The 17,683-nt window shown below is 43.5% G+C and overlaps 1 protein-coding gene across 7 annotated transcripts in view; it reads left to right on the forward strand.

Annotated features, from left to right (window-relative positions):
• Positions 1 to 17,683, forward strand: part of LOC116236796 (contactin-4) — a 252,850-nt gene that overhangs the window by 212,884 nt on the left and 22,283 nt on the right. For all 7 annotated transcript variants that reach the window (XR_016470163.1, XM_090148469.1, XM_090148468.1 and 4 more), the window contains one exon: positions 11,093 to 11,220. Coding sequence is in view for 6 of the 7 variants with exons in the window: in XM_090148469.1 (XP_090004595.1) it covers positions 11,093 to 11,220 (128 nt within the window). In the remaining variant the exon portion in view is untranslated. The remainder of the gene's footprint in view (positions 1 to 11,092; positions 11,221 to 17,683) is intronic.

Consider the following 17,683-nt stretch of genomic DNA (forward strand, 5'->3'; position numbering starts at 1 on the left):
CACCTTACCCACCATGTTCTGAAGAGTTAACACCATCACGATGCCCTCACAAGGGCTGTTCATTATCAGAGCCATCAGATCAGCTGTTATTTGCATAACACACTTTTGCATATTTATTTTGGTGCTATTCTGTTTTGAGAAAGAAAAGTTATGAAATCAGGAAAAGGAAAGCTTTTACTATCAGCGTGTCTTGAGTTTGGAAAATTGTATTAATTCCCATTTTTTATTTGTTGCTTCAGACTTCCTAATTAGTAGCTAATTGCTTTAAACAGCCAGAAAGAAAATGGCAGTAGGACAGAGGGCACATCTTTTCCCGTCTGGTGCCAGGGTACAAACCATGGTGTTATTTTTATCCTGATTACTCGAGAGACAAATTGCCAGCCGGGGCTTTTGGGCGTGCAGTCTGGTGACACTTCAGCAGAAAATAAAACCTCAAAGGATGCTTCCTATCATTGTTTTGCATTAATTGTGTTGACTGTCTTTTTTTTTCTTCTTTTTTTTTTCTAAATACAGCACCTGTGCAATTTCTTTAAGGCAGACAGGTAACCAAACCATCAATAACGTGTCGGTTTTTCATTACATCCTGCCTAGGCGCAATGAAAAATGACATTCTGCAAATAGCTTTTTGAAGTTTGAGTCGACGGAGCGGCATTCATCTTACTTTTCAAAGACAATGGCAGAAGATGGCTTTACTTCATTGCAGTGCCTGAGACAAGTGGCGGGTACTTGCATTAACCAATTTTCTTCAAGAAGAGAATTAAGATGAGCCAGGAAACCACTTGATTTGGTGGTCAGAGGGCCTAAGGAAGCCCTCAGACTCACTCTGCCAGCCTTCCAATGGTTTAACTTCAGTGCTGATCAGAAGTTGGCCATGTCAGTCCCTTTTGTTGCATTGCCTTTTCCCCTCTGCTCTTGTGCAAATGTTTCAAGCACAGTGTTATCTGAGAAGTGTTGTTTCTAGAGCACAATTTAATGCCATTTTATTTCTTATGTCTAAAGACATAACCCTAATTAGGCTGATCCCTAAAACATTTGTATTTATTTGCTCTGCAGCACCAGAAGCTGTTGCTGTTCTCCCAGCAGACCAGTTTCACTGGGGATGCTGTGTAGGACAGCAGTGTCACCATGTGGTGACCACAGTGCAGCCAGCCTCATGGCATTGGTGGGACCCGCTGTGTCTGGAGAAGTCAGCAGGCTTTTGCCTTACGTTTCCTTATTTTAGTAGCAGAGCCTTGCTTGCAGGGGGTTGCAAGAGAAGTGACAGAAGCACCCATCAGCCCTTCCCAAGTCCTGTGGAGCACAGAGCGTTTTGAAGTGAGAAATGTTATAAAATATTTCTTCTCTTGGACATTTTCATAATTAGTGGTAAGAAGATAACAATTTTACAGTTAAGGCTACATTTTAAGAAATACGTGCTTAAATTCCAAGGAAATAATTATATGTCTGCTGGGGGAAGTGAGACATTTCTAATGAACTTTTTAGGCATCCTACCAGACTTGGTGATGTTTTTGATGATTATTTAAACATCATTTTTAAGTGACATAAATACATCTTTGGATCTTGCATGTCTACGTTAATGCCAATTACAAGCGGAGTGGGTAATTTATCTTTGTACTGTGGGCATTTTTTGTTGAAACGAGAGGAAAAGACGTGTTATCTTTGAAAGACTGTGCCTTTGGGCATCCATTCAGATGGTATCAGCTGGAGCGAATAAGCTGAGAGCGCATTTACTGCTTCTGCTTTAATCTCATGAATGCTTCTAGAAATGGTTTGTGTCAGCAGCTGATGCACGGAAAATCTTGTGCAGATTTTTTTTTTTTTTTCTCATAAGAGTTATTTTTCTGAGCTTCGGTTGAGTTAGTGGTTCTGTTTGCCAGAACTCTGGAGCCTTTGCTGTAGGTAGAGGGTGATGGCTTGTCCTCGTTGGGAGGGAGCTGTTGGTGAGGATGATGGAGGCAGCGCTTTCAGCCTGCTGCTCTCTCTCCCTGTTGGCTGGAGAAGCTGCTCAATCTCTGTGCCTCTGGGCTCTAATCGCTGCCGTGGAAGGATGAGCACAGCAAATATTTCACTGAGCGTTAGGTAGGCTGAGTTGAGTAGCAGCTCTGAAGCACCTGCTGCTTCCTTATGCAAGGTTTCCCTTGATGCTGGGCGTGACATTTCCTGGTGAGGAGCTGTGTGTCTGGACAGACAGTTGTGTGCAGATGTTTTAGCCTTCCACAGGGTGGTTTGCAAGAGTGCTTTACCCCTCTACCCCAGCCAGCAACGAGCTGCTTCAGGAAGAGGAGAGTCTGCTCTGTGCTGAATGTTTGTATGCAGAACTCACTGCACTGGGCATGTGCTGAGCACCAAAAGCCCTTCTTGCCGGTGCTGCTCTCATGTTTTGTGACAAATGGCCAGCTTAGTGTGCAAAAATAAACTGTGAGGCTAAAGGGCTGCACTAAAAGGGGATTCCCATGGGGATTGGTCTTCATTTCTCACCAAATCAATGGGAAATTGGTGCTCTGCACCATTGGACCCTCCGGACTTGCAGTCTTCCTATACAGCTCAAATTATTGCCTCATGTCTGGGGAATGAAAGCTGTAAAAATGAGCTTTGCTTTGCTTTGCTCAGATCTGCTTCCTCAAATATTTATTTTCATGACACGTTTGCTCTTACTGTATTTATTTTAATTTTGTGTACAATGAAAAAAGAGTAGAAAGACAAAAGGTTTCTATTCTTTGAAATTCATGACAGCCTGCTCTTTTGCTTCAGGGTCCCTAGCCGTGTTTGTGTTTGGTTTTCATTTGTTTCTTCCTGTTATCATCATCCCTTAAGAAAGACATTTTGTAGAGAACTGTTCTTAGATAACCCAGGGATACTTTTATATCTGAATTATGACCCTAGGCTTCTCTAAACAATTTACATGAAGTCTCTAATAGCTGTAAATGCTCCTTTCTTTCCTATTCACTCCTTCAGAATAGGATTTCATCAGTTCCAGACTTGTCCTAAAAATTTCCAGGCAAAAAGGAGGATGATGACAAAGCACAGCTTTTGCATTGGTAGTCATTAATGTGTTCTGAGTACTGTATTATTTATCTGGACTGCTCCGTCACTGCAGATAAACAGTTTGTTGAGAAAGGAAATTGCAGGAAGAACTTAGGATGGCTGAGTGTTAGGACGGCTTGGTGACTGGTTTACATTGAGTTCAATGAGTTTGTGGTGCGTCCTGTCTTAGGGATCAGGAGCACTCAGGACGAAGGCCTTGGCCATCCCATGTTGGGCCACGCACTGCCTCAGATCAAACACTTCATCCTCAGCCTCGGTAGTTCCACGTAAAATGCGTTTCCAGGAAAGCTGCTGGGATCTTTTCTATTGAACTAAATGGAACAGGTTTTTACCTTGGTTTATTCTGAGCAAATACAGTTCTTACCTGAAAATTAATTATAGTGAGTTTGCTGTTAAGAGAGCTGCCAGTTGTCATGGATAAGTAAGGCCTTATCTAACGCCTGCTTTCACCAAGAGAAAGACATGTACTAAATTAAATGGGCTTTGACTGAGGCTCCAAATTAGTTCAGACTTTTCTGTGAACCATGAAAAGACAAGTAGTTATAGACAAATAAGTACCACAGCAGATGTTGCTGGTAATGTAAATCAAAACTTAACAGGTCCAGGACAAGAAGTTGCATAGCATTACAAGGCTGCCTGCATCGTGTGGCGGTCAGTGCCATTTATGGGTTTAGATGGATAGTCAAATAAAAGCCCCTGTGATGCCATTCCCACAAACATTCTGTCCATTTCACACCAATTCCCAGTTGTGCAGAAGTGTCCGGAGTTACAGCTGCTCTCATGTGCTTTCTTAGATGAAGCCCAACCTTGGGAGATGGTGTTGTGGATGCATGAAGGGACATCTTGAGTGGCCTGAAGATACGGGATCAGGGTCAGGGCTCTCCTCCTGTCCTCTCTCCCTGTGCATGCAAGAGGCTGTTACAGGTTTGAATGGGGATCTGTGTTGTCCACATTGACCTCTGTGCCTACTTTAATGGGGATTAATGTTATACAGCAGACAGATCTAACCTTCCTGTTATTTATTTATACACAGCACAAAGGTTGTAGTCACACTCGCGAGGGCAGCCTGTGGCTGTGGAGTTGTTATTAGCTGGGGAGCAAGGCAGCCCATCCTTCATGGTGATGGGCAGGTGGTGGTGAGTGGTGCCTTGGCTCAGGGAGGGCTGGGAGCAGTAAATCCTCCCTGGCAGCCAGGATGTACATCCAGGCCTGGGAGGATTTCTAAATCTTTCCATGTTTTCTGAAATAGCCTAATGGGTAATAGTGCCATTATGAGATCATTTTAATAATCCTAGTCACTGCTTCATTGCATGGGAAGTATTATTAAGAAGGTAAACTGCTACAAAGGCATGCAATAGAAACAGAAATAATTAGATAAATAATGCAATTGCCTGGAATCATTTACATTTGCAGTAGAGTTTTGGCATGAAGCAAAGTTGCTGTTAGGCTAAAAATTGCTCTCCCTGTTCCTGCCTATGAAAAGCAGGTAATGGCTGAGCAAACACGTTGCTGAGAATCAAGGCTAGGCTGTCTCATGCTTTTCCCCTCCTCCTCTGCTTCCAGCCCCAGCTCAGAGGAAGGACAATGAGCCATTCATCATGTAGGCTGAAATGCACTGTTTCTCACAGGTGCCTTTAACCTAAATCTTCTCTCAGAAGACGGATTATCTCTTAGAAGAACTCTGGCACCGCAGTCCCTTTTCAATAGTCACGTCAACTACTGCCACAAAGGCTGTACATGAAGGAATCAATGGTAGTTTTATCTCAAATTGCACTCTGTGTGTATTTCTTCCAGCTGATATTCATTTAAATGCTTGCTCTAAGACATCTTTTCTCCCCGTAATAGAAAAAGGATAGGACATCCTAAGCATTGTTTCCTGGGGGGAAAAAAATTAAAAATATTCACTTGGTGAAGCATGAAATATTTCGGATGTCTGTGTTTAATCAACAGTGAAAGCAAGTGTAGTTATGCTTGTATTTCATAAATTAAAATGCTGAAGTGATCAGATAAGAAGCAACATACCTTGCTTCATTTCAGCAGAGCAAATAAAGCCATGTGAGATTAAAAAATTTTTAAAAAGTCACTTATGAGTACTTTGCTCCCAAGAAAGAATTTCTGTATGCTGCAGTCCAGCAGTTCTGCTGCCCTGTCCCCTGGGAGGAAAACCACTGCTGTCACACAGCCTGCTGTATGCACTGCCTCTGTCGTCCATTCATATTCCACATTTCCACCTGCTGAAGAGAAAAATAGAGGGCATGCTGACAAGAATCTATTGAGGGATACCTGCGGCATCATCTGTCTGGTGCAGACCTTGTGTCGGTGATGCAGGGACTCTGTGAGTGAGTAAATAATTCACTGTGAGGAGGTTAGCCCCCAAGCACACTGCTTACCCTGCCGAGGCTCACACCTGGTGCTGGCCAGGCATGGATGGGAGTTATTCATCCCTGGCTCTGCAGTGCTGGTCTCTTTGGTTTCTGGACCCACACAGGGAAGATGTTACAGTAAAGGCAGTAGGGCTGAGGTTTTTAAGCAAGTGCTCTATTGCAGCACAGGGCTGACCTGAGCAACAGTTCATAGTCGTGTTTGTGTAGAGGCAGGGGATGCAGTCAGACAGCCAGAGGTCGGATTTCCTTGGAGCTAGGCTGGAGGTAATTACTGATGAGCTGTTTTATTATGTGCTCAGGGAGTTCTGCAGTTTTCACACATTATTCATATTCCAAACAAAGGCTTGATCTTGTTTTTACTAAGTCAGTGATAAAACTCTTACTGATCTCACTGGGATGTGTTATCACTAAATGCACGTTACTCACCGAGAAATATCTTTCTACTCCTGGGAGTTCTGCCCAGCAGTGAGAAGTGCTGCGGTGAGCTCCATGAATTGGATCTGCTGTGCTCGATTCAGGCTGGAGGTGGCTGATGGGTCACTGAACCAATACAGCAGAGGTATCACTGTTGGAAGATAGAGGAAAGTAGATCAAGTGATTGTGCACTGATGTTTCTCTTTGCACTGCTCCAGGTCTGCCTGGCCTCCTCCAGTTGCAAATACTGGGCAGGTTGGTAGCAGCGTGTTGATCCAGGAGGAGCTTTGTGCAGATGTGGCCATGATCCCAGAACTGTCCTTTATTCATGACCTTGGGTGGATGCCTGAGCACAGCACCTTTCTGCACAGTGGTTACGTATTTCTCATCCAGATGCACCTATCTCTGTCTTGTAGTTTTCAGGGCTCACACCAAGCAACAAATGGCATGAGACACTTCCATTCCAGCAGAACTAGCACAGGGCTGGGCAAGGAACTGATACAAAAACTGTGTGCCTGCTCATTCTGCAAAAGCCTTTTTTAGAGTAATGTAAAGTGCTCAGCTTGCAAGTTTTTCCATTTGCTGCTGTGATGGTGAAAACAAGACAAGGAAGGCTAGGGAGAAATGTTTTCAGCATTTTTAAAGGTCCTTTGTCCCCAGAAGAGTATTAAAAAAACAAAAGACGAGATCAGTTCTTCCTGGGGAAGAGCCCAAACCTTCGTTTTAGAAAACAAGCAGTCCTTTCATCTCCTGATTTCAGATCAGACTCTGCTCTCCATGGATCTAAAATCTCCAGTTGACAACACAAGTCAACAGATTCTTTCTGACAAATGCCACGATATGTTCAAAATAGGTGACTCCTTGTTATATGAGAGTGCTAAAATGTATTATACCATTATTTTTCCAAGTTGATATTTTTCTTTGTTTATTCTGTGCTAGTAGCAGTGACTGAGCGCCAGTTTTCAGTGGCACCAATCTGTACAAGAACAGATCTGCATTATTAGTGCCTCTTACTGCTGCTGTGGTTAGCAGTGGCAGGGAACCCAGAGCACTCAATAGCAAGTCAATAGCTCCTCTTGGTTTGGAGTGGTTCAGAGAGGTGCGTACTCAGCAGCCAACGCTTTATTCTGCAGTAATGTGTGTCTATGGGAAATGTGCTTTATTTTAAGTCTTCCTAGCCATCTTACTAGAAAACGTTTTCATAGAACCATAGCATCATATATTTCAGATAAAAAGAAAGAAAGTGTGCGGTGTAGTGCTTCATTTAATTTGAACTTTGTGTCTTAGAAGGACTTGTTTAACCAAGCTGCTAGAAGTGGTTGATCAAGGGATGTTTGCTTTCAAGCCAGTTAGCAGTTTGAGAACTTTCAGTGGTCTGAAATGAGCCTTTCCTCCCTCTTAGTGAAGATATGTCTGCAAAGGAATTGTGAAGTAGCAAAATCAGAGACAGTCATTCCTACTTTCTCAACAAACTGTAACAAATTCCAAAGTGTTAAAATAATTACTCACTGACTTGCGGCGCATTGGATTAAAATTAAGGGACAAAACACTCCGTGTAGGAAAGCACCTTCAGCAAAAAGAGCCACGTAACCGTAAAGCCTCCTAGCCAGTGACTCACAGTAGGATTCTAATGATTTGTTTAAAAAAAAAAAAAAAACAACAGTTAACTTGCACAATTATTTGTCATTCCTGATGCTGGTTATTGGGAGGAGCGTGCAGGGAATCAATTAGTTATCAGGCCAGAATTCATTGTGTGTGGAGATCCACTGGGGAATGGCTTTGGAGAACTCAGTGCGAGTCCCAGCTTTGCAGTCTTATGTTATCAGAGAATAAACCTAACCAGCTGTGGCTTTCTGCTTAGAGGTGGAAGGAAGCAGCACAGTCTCCCCATGATGTGCCAGAGTTTATGGGGGATTTACTGATTTCATACAGAAGTCATTCCTTAAACCCATCCAGTCCATGTTAACTGCAACTATTTAATACTGGGAATGTAAATAGACACTTATTGGGAAACCAGTAGCTGCAGAAAGGTAGAGATAGAAAAGGTATTAAAATTTGAAATTAAAGCTAGTTTTGTCCACAGGTACAGTTAAAATTACCCATGGAGGAGATGATCCTGTAAACGGTTTTCAGCCATGTGGATTAAAATAAATAAAAATAAAATCTCAACTGTAGGGAAATACAGTCTGCAATACAGATTTTTTTGAGATGGCAAAATGCTGAGGGAGCAAGTGCACAGGCTGGCAGGGCAAGGCCAGCACAGTGTGGTCCTTCTTGGGCTGGAGCATCTTGCTGAGCTTGTTTCTGTCCTTTATATTGATTTGAATTTTAATGCCCGCCAAGGGCACCTTCAGCCTTCAGAAAGGCACTGTTGTTTCCGAAGACCTGAAATTGATAACAGCAGTAAGTAATTCTTTGGGAGCTGCTGGTGCTACTGCTGCCCAGGTTCCTGCACTAGAGGCCAGCATGGCAAGTTCTGTGCTCCAGTGCACATTTAATGTAATACGTGCATTGATTTGTGCCAACACAGTGGTGAAGATAAGAGACAAGTAGCTATATACTACTCTCTTCCAATTATTGAGCTGGAGCAACTGCTACAGAAGCAAATACATGTCACTGGACTCCTGCAAAAATAAATTACAATAGTGAATGCTACTGACTGCAACAATTTGGAGACCTATAAGCCAGTTGAGAAACTTCTATTAATATCACTGTTATTGACGTGTGAAATATAACCCCTGCCCCTGGTTTCTGCCAGCTGGTCTGCTGTTGTGCTGCTGCTAAAGCAGGTCAGGGAGAGGCCAGGATGGAGGTTTGAGAGCATCCTGCACTGTCCTCCTCTCCCTCACTCTGTACCATTGTTATAAAGACACAAGCTATCACTTTTTTTAAAGCAGATCTGGTTGTACTCATCAAGAGAGTGTGTGTAACAGGAGGCACAGGCTGCTCAGGTGCTGGAATGGGCTGCCCAGTGAGGTGCTGGAGTCCCATCCCTGGAGGTGTTCAAGAAACGTTCTGATGCTGTACTGAGGGCCATGGTTTATTGGGAGCTGTTGGTGGTATATGGGTGGTTGGACTGGAGAACCTTTGAGGTCTTTTCCAACCTTGGTGATTCTGTGATTCTGTGACTCTCTGACTCTATTGCTGCTCTATATGAAGCTGTGTCCCTGGAGTCCCCACTCATTGTGCTGGCTGCAGCCTGCAGGAGCCTGCTTTGTTCCTGTGCTGGTGGGGATGGGTGTATTTTGGGCTGGCATCCACCTATAGGTTGACAGCTCTCTGAGGGTTGCATCTGGACTCGGACCAGACCAAAAAGGAACACAGAGCACCAAATACACTCTTTCAAGTGGTGTGGCAGACATCTGAAGTCACCCGTTATTCCTTTCTGCTGTTTCTCAATACCAGAGTTGCCCAGTGTCACCCCATGGCAGCACATGAGGGTTACAACTTGTGGGGTCTGCTGCTGTGTGCTGCCCGGCTTCTGCACTGCTCCTCATCTGGCCAGAGCCTCTCGAGCATTTCTGTGGTGCCTGCAGCCATTGTCTGCTAGATTCCTTTTGTCCTAATTTCTCAATCTCGTTGCTCAGAGCTTGATTGGCATTAAGGATGCAGGAAGGCTTCTTCATTTCCTTTCAAATTAGTTAAATTAGGAAATAATTGAGCAGGAGAAGGTGGGAATTAATATGAGATTTTCAGTGCAGGTCTGAAAGTGGCTGAAGGGCAGAAAAGAGATTGTGCTCCAAGACATGGCACTGAGCAGACAGCCACGTGTTCTGCTAAGAGAGACCATATTAGGCTGGAGGGAAGGTTTCCCTGCAGTTCTGCAGATCATTTTTGGGTGTCTTCAAATAATTGTATTTTCTGTGGTTGCTGTACACCGAGGTAAGAAAGTACTAATTAAAAAGAAAATGACCAAAATGTAATAGAGGGAACGCTGAAGTGCTTTGAGTAATAAAGAGATGAAGTCGGTGCAAAGTCCTGTTCATAGAGGCAGCAGACAGAAATTACGTGCTAAGTGGGAAAAAGAGACTTTCTAACTGGGAATGAAAGAGGTGATGGAAGGATGTGGCTGTCTGCAGAGTGCAGGACATGGGCTGCCTGCAGATGTGACGCACTGCTCGTTCAGGGCAGGAGCAGAAAGCAGTGGTGCATGCTGTGTGTGTCGGTGCCCATTTGCCTTATGGCAGCAGCTGGCCATCTCATGGTCCTGGAGGTAAGGAATCCTTGGAAACTGAGAGAGAAACGTGTTGTTTTTGTCCACTGGGGTGCATTTGCAGTGATACGGTGACAGCCCCCAGCGTACCACCACTGTCACCAGTAAGGAGCTCAGTTGATGTTACAGCAATTAATGATGTGCACAGTGGTGGTAATGGTGGGTATTACAGTGGTTGAGCAGCACGGTGTTCTGTAGCTGTCCCCTGTGCTGCTTCCACAGCAGCAGATCCTGCTTCACACTGGTCTGGCATCAGCTGTGCTCCCCAAGTGCTCCTGGGTAAAGAATATTCTTTGCACATTTCAAATAGCAGATTTAATGTAACGTTGGCCAAAGGCACTTCTGATAATGGATCCATCCTGAGCCCAGCGGGACCTCACAGCGCTGTTCTTGCTTCCTGAGGGCTCAAGGCATTCACGTTGAATGGGATTTACAGGAGATCAGGCTTTCTGCTTTCATTGACTTAAAGAAGAGCACAAGAAGACGGGATAAAAGACAGGGCTAATTGTGAGAACAAAGGAACCCCCAGAAGCATCCCTGGTGTGGTGCTAAGCAGGGGAGAGGAGGGATCAGGAGTTATCCTCCATCCCCACTTGCCTCCCACCATCCAGGAGATGGGTAGCGTTGCTTGTAACAGCGTTTTGGTGGCAAAGAGTACAGATTTGTGGAGGGGAAACTGGGACCTTCATTGAAAAGCCTTCAGGTTTGTGCATCTCCAGCTGCAGCCCACGCAGTGCACGTTGCAGGGTTGTCCTGGAGAGCGCCGAGCACCAAAGCACAGTCTCACGTAAAACCTACACGAGCTGTGTGTGTAAATTAGAGTTGCCCTCAAGTAAAGACACCAAAAACTCATGTAAATGATGCATTCAGTATTTATGAATTGTGTCCTCAGAGGTTTCTGCCAGCTTAACTCACTCTGCAGCGGACTGTCTGCTGTTCAAGTTGTTAATAATTAACGCAGACTAGGAAGAGCAGTATGTGACTGTAAGGTATGTATGTAACATAACGTGTGTTCTATGCCCAATTATCTTTCTAGAATCACTGTTTTGGATGACGGCAGCCTCCGAATTGTCAACGTCACCAAGTCGGACACAGGGAGCTACACCTGCGTGGCCACCAACCACTTCGGGACAGCGAGCAGCACTGGCAGCTTGGTTGTGAAAGGTAACAGTGATGTTCTCTGGTGAGCATTACCCAGTGCTGGGCACAGCCTGCTCCTTTGCTGCTGACACGTGGGCCTGTGGGAATCACAGGTCCTTCAGCAGCTGGGCTTTCTGGCTGCACACAGCCTTGTGTGTCATATGGGGATGCAGTTCTGCAGCTCAGGAGTTCCAGGTGTTTGTTGGGGGTGTACTCAGACTTTTTCCATCTGTTTTTTTTTTTTATAGGCAGGACTTGTAAGGTTTCACAAAGACGGTTAAAGTAATGATCTGTTAAACAGAGTGATGCTGACAAATGTTTTAAATTCATTTGTCCTCTGCTTATGAGTAGTCCTGTGTATGAGGAATTACTATAGGCAGTGAGTATATGGATTATTACACTTACAATAACTCTTCTCCTTATTTGGGGGAAAACCTCTCTTGGATAACACATCAGGAAAGACTGATTGCAAAGCAATAAATCAATCACAGAGCTCTGATGCTGTCAGTTTTCATTCTCCCATGTTTTGGCACTGATGGATAGCATTTGGTTAGAGGGTCTCCCCATTAATTATTTCTGTGGTGGATAGGGAATACTTTAAAACGTTTCAGTGCAAGTTTTAATCCGTGTTTTTTACAGCCAGAGCAAGTAATGTCAGGCAAGTGCTGATAAAGCTGGTGAAGCCCCGTTGTGATTGTGAACTGCAGGTGCCAGCAGTGCAGCAGCAGCTGTCATGCCAGGGCAGAAGGTTTGCCTCTCTGTTAGCTGCGTGGTTACGTGTTGGCAGTCAGGGAGGTTTGGAAGAGCTTGCATGGCACTTACCCATGCCCACATCTGTCCCTGCAAAAAAAATAGAGCAGAGTAAAAAATCAGATCTCATTTCCACATGAGCTGATTCTGCCTTTTCTTGTTTTGTGTCGTCCTGAGGAGGAACCTGTAGCAAACAGCCCTGAGAACAGTGCTCAGAGACAGCGGGCATACAGAATCCTGTGTCTGTTACCAAAGCAAAGCTGGGAGCAGAGGGGTGAGCACAGAGAGGCAGGAGGGTCCCACTGTGCCTGCACCTGCATGCCACCAGATGCTGTGCACCCAAGCTTGGCTCTGCAGCTCCTCTATAGCTGGCCGATGGCATTTGACACCCTGAAATCCAGTCGTTGAGAGCAGGACTGTGTTTGCCCACTGCTCTGAGTCATGCTTCTGTCACCCACACCTTGTCCTTCCTCATTAGCAGTACCGAGGAGCTGGCAGTAACTTGAGTTCTTGGTAACTTGGGATCTTTGTGTTCGCATGGTTCACGCATCGCCGTGCTTCGTGGTGGGGTTACAGAGGATTAGCAAGTGTTTTTTTCCCCCTCAGTGCTCCGTTTTCACTTGGTTCCATTAGCATTAATGGAAGTGACACGTGTGCATGAAGCAGAGAATGCATTCTTTTAAGCCCAGGATGTGGATATTAGCAGCAGACAGAGAAATGCAATTTCAAAGTCTATCCCATAAAAAGTATAAAAGAGCAGAAACTATTCTGAACTCCAAATGAACTGTGTAAAATACACTTATTTTATACTGAAATGCTTGAGTTTCCCTGCCCTAAGTAAAACATGGGCAAGGTTTGACAGAAATACGACTGAATATCTTGCTTTAACTCTGTTTTGTGGTGTAAAAAAGACTAATTTATCAGCTGATGAGTTTTTTGACCTTAAGATATGCTTATATTCTCTCCTAACTCATCTTATGTCATCGGGTAAAACACTGTGAAGGTCGAAAGGCGTTTTTTCCAGCTTTCCTCTGTTCTCCCATTAACATTGCAGGGTCTCTCTCTTCTTTTTTCTTTCTTAATTTTTTTCCTCTCTCAGCAAGAGATGCCAACAGTGTCACAGACAGTGTGGGCAAGGATGGGAGGAGGAGAATGTCTGTTACCCCAGAACCAAGGAGCTTAAAATAAATGTCTGGCAAACAACCAGAGAGGGATGAATAAATATTCATATTCTGCATGACTAGACAGCTTACAAAATATGAAATTCTGATGGGTGCCCATAGGGCTGTGTATTAACATGCTGTTGTCAGAGCTGCTGAGCCTCAGTGGCTTCCCGAACCTGTGAGCTTGTGCTTTGGGTTTCTTCCATTGGTTTGCTCTCGGTGAGAACCCTTCTGGCCTCTGAGACCTCAAATCTTGCAAATTTGCGTGTCGGGTTTGACCTTTAAATTAAAAAGCAGGATTGAATTTGTAGGGATGGAGGAGAATTCCACAGATGGCCTTCAGAGCTATGTAAAACATGGCATGTATTTATATGTAGCACTCATAAATATGAATTTTCCATCTTTCTTTTCCATTTTTACTGTTCTTGAGGCTAAATGTTCAGTTCTTCCAACACGTAGCAGGACTATAGCCTTCCTCAGCACCAGGAGATTACATGACAAAGCATATAAACTGTGCAATAGGAATTGATTTGTATTTAATGCCGTTGTATAAATTAGCTAATTCAGAGCAGCTTTGAAATAGGAAGCTCATTTCAAGACGCTGCAATACAAGCTCTGAGCTCACGAAGCACAAGGAGGGCCTGGGGCCAGGGGCTGCCCCTGCAGAGATGTCCCAGCTCCTCTGGGAGAGAGAACCACTGTGTGAGTGCTTAGCAGGGTCTGTAATTTCTGCTCTGGTAGTGAAGCACAGCTCTGGTTGTACACTTGCATCTCTGACAAGGGCAAGTTCCGACAGTATTATTTGCCTGTTTCATTATGATGTACTTTTAACATTTTCCTCCTGCCATTAGCTTGTCTCGCTTTGACTGTTATGGGAGGACTCAAAGCAGTAAAAGCAGGAGAATTTTTGTTAGCTGGTGTCCATATCATTTTAGCAGAAAAATAATACAAAGATAATGTCAGTAGGTTATTTTTTTCCTCACACTTGAATAGTCTGATTGCCTTGACTTTGTCCAGCACGGGGATTGGCATCATTTTCTATCAAATTGCATATTTTCCATTCCAGGCGTATTCCTTTGTATGGATATCAAATTGGTGCATTGCATTTAAAATTGAAAAGATTTATTAGATACTGTAAACTTCGGTCCGTTATCAAAAGGCTTTTCAGAATCTTCAGTGTTACTATCTTCAAACCCAACGTAGAAGAGGCTGGGCTCGTAGTTGAGAGGCAGTCCTGTGCTCATCAGTGTGGGTGCAGCCTTTGAGCTCTATACAAAGTGGTGTTGGGATGCTGAGGTCTTCTGGCTCCTCTTGCCATCTGTGATTGCTGGGTTTCAACATAACTTGATGGGTATTGATCTCTGTGGTTTGGAAAATAGTTTGCCTTGCAGCCAAGGGGCTAAAGTGCATTTGGTAGCGCTTTGGATTGTTTTAATAGATAAGGAAGAACTATTTTTTTTCATCTTCAGAGATTATGAATGTTGTGCTGTCCATAGGGAACTGGCAGGAGTTTAGTTTCCATCTCCAGAGGTACACTGCAGTGCAGAGACTTTGCTTTCTAATGACTGACCATCTGTCTGTGGCTGCGTATTTCATAAGTTGTGTTTTGAACATTGTTGGTGGTGCATAACGCAGGGTTTCTTTGAGTTGTTTGTGGCTTAATTACTTCATAATAGAGACAGCTGATACGCGCTAACACGTGCAGTCAGGTAGGGGTTCTCATGCTCCCTTTTCTACTTCAGTGCCCAGTGCCCTCCCAGAGTGCAGCCAGGGCTTGTTTGAGTTTAGCAAGAAACTCATTAAATGACACCTCGTGTTGAAGGCAAAATATTTGATTTATAAAAGAGAGACAGGCTTAAAAATAATAATCCCAGAGCAGCCCTTTAGAGCTGTGCTTATATTATGGGCTTTTGGAATGAACCTTGATAGCACACGAGGTGTTTGTTTGGCTGGTACCGAAGCCAAGATTTTCTGCATAAGACAAAGAACTCTGAAGTAGTCAAAAGTTGTGTTAATTTTTTTTTATTATTATTTTTGTGATGGCTGCACACAGTTTTTATATGTGGTCAGATATGAATATTCCTTATCTTCCTAAGAACAACTTAACACGTTGTTCTTAGAAATGTCATGGAGAAAAAGTAAAAAAGTAAAAAAAAAAAAAACCCTGTTTTTCTCCATAATCTCCATATCAGAGTTTTGTAAGGAAAATAAATAAAAAGGTTTAGAGAGAACTGCAGACATATGAAAGCAAAAATTCATTCAGAAGGGCACGTTGGTACATTCTCATGTTTATGAAATAAAGCTTATTCCTCAGTTTGAAAGCCTTTCTTGACTTCTAGCTCTCATCCAGTAGGAAATGCTTGATTTTAACAGTTGACAATGAAAGCTGTAATCTTTGGCTGTAAAATTGCAAAGTAACATATTCTGCTCTAATTGGACTATTTCCACTGAAACAAATTATTTCTAGGGTGTAATTAAGGGTCTTTTATTAGATTTAAGTAAAATTATGGCCCAGGGCACTGCGTGAAAGGCATGCTTGTAAATGAGAGAGCTGTGCATCCATTCCTCCCAACCATGGCGCCCTGAGGCTTTGGGCATGGTTTGCTGGAGGTCATTAATGAGCATTGGGTAGAAGAGCTCCAGGTAGGAACTGGTGGGTTTGGTGGCTGGTAGATGCTGTCTTACTTCAGGATCCTTGCAGCTTTTAAAGCGCTTCAGATATGGGTTATAATCAGGTACTTTATTGTTTCAGGCAACTTACAAGTTCATTTACAGTTGCAAACCGCAGCAGACGTTATTGCATGATGCCCATACAAAATTGGCTCCTGCAGCAGCAAGGAGCTCATCTTGTGTTTCAAATGAGACCTAACTCAGCCGCTCATGAATGAACAGTGCCACGAGCTCTGTTTCTTATCTGGGAGAGAGAAAAAAAAGTAGGTCATCTTCTAAGGCCAAAAACAGTAAATGGCAAAGATACGTGTGAATGAAATGAACCATCAAATACCAGTGGTTTGCACTTAGGGCCAGCTGAATGAAGATGTTTTTTTTCTTGTAAGCACTTACTGATCATAACAAATAAAACTTGTAAACACAATATAACTGCTAAGCTTCATTAAATTTGCAGCAGACAATTAATTTTTTCAGGCAATTCAAATGGTCTTCTGTAGCACTGAGTCGGTTTAATTGAACATATTACCACAAGCAGACAATAAGAAATATATTGAAGATATCCATCTGGCTTTCATGGAAAACCTTGTGCGTTTCACTTTCTGTGGCTGTCACAGGCCTTACTAATTGCCTCATTTTGGCTGTTTTACAGTCAGTGTGATTTAGCCATTAATGTGATAAAAGTCATCGTAGTGAAGAGCTTGATATTAAAAAGCATAGATCTCTGGCCTATCTCTCCTGCCAGTTTTGGAGTTATCTCTGGCGTTATTAGAGTTATATTTTTAAAAGCAGGGATACAAACATATCGACTCTTACGAAGCTACTCCAGGTATTTTGACTATCAAATTCTGCTTGTGAAATCGGTGTGGAACGTGTGCCCTGGGTAAAAGCAGCAGATTGCTCTCCCTGCTTCCCACCCTACCACCTTCCCTCCTGGCTCTGTGTGCTGCAACCTCCAGCCAACCTTCAGGCACAGCAGGAGCTGGAATGGATGGCTTAGAATAATGCCTTACGAAGCTCAGCACTTTCTTTTTAGGAAATTCCTTGTCCTCTCCCACACAGAAAAGAAAAGCAAAGAAGTTCAGGAGTTGACTCAGTCATCAATAGAAGATTGGGTTGTTTAGCTCATCATTGAAGATCAAATCCATACATCAGCTGAAAAGGGAGATGACCTATAGGTTAAACACAGACTCTTAATGAGACAAAAGCAGGTTAATTAATGCTTTTCATCAACTTTCTTTAATTTATTTTAACACGATCCATTTCAGAAAGGTTAAAGTATTTCTCAGTTTTTGAATACAAATGAAAATCCAGCATAAAATGAAACTGTAGATCAAAGACTTCTGATATGTATTTTAATCAAAACACAGTGCAGTAGATGGTGTGTGCTTCTGCATGTGATTGGATGTAGAATGTAAGCAACAAATTATTTTTTCCAATAGTTTGTTGCATAACTTAAGAAGACTACCCAGAGCTTATTAACTGGAAATGGCCGTTCAACTGAGTACACTTACAAATTCACGAGAAAAGCCAAATACATTTGACTGAGCTTTTTTCCACCCATTTCCTAGCCAGTAGCTGCAGGGAATTAATTTAGATTTCCAAGAGCTACTAGCAGCAGGAGGAAGAGCTGAGGTCTGTGGGATGAGCCAGAACCGTGCGCTCTGGTTAACGAGGCGGAGCATCAGGCAGAGCGAGGCAGGAGCTGCAAACACTGGCTGCTCAGTGATAGAGATCCAACAGGGGATGGATGTAAGGGGCCGTGTTCTCAGGTCCTGCAACTGTGCTTGTTAGTGGACTCGCTGGGAATTTCTGGCTGCAAAAGATCCTGGAGCTTCTAGCTTCATGCAGCTGTTTTGTTCCTAGAGAACCAAAAATGACGATTCTACTGCAGCGGGACAAAAATC

This window comes from Phasianus colchicus, chromosome 11 (genome assembly GCF_987193195.1).
Source record: "Phasianus colchicus chromosome 11, bPhaCol1.hap1.1, whole genome shotgun sequence".
NCBI lineage: Eukaryota > Metazoa > Chordata > Aves > Galliformes > Phasianidae > Phasianus > Phasianus colchicus.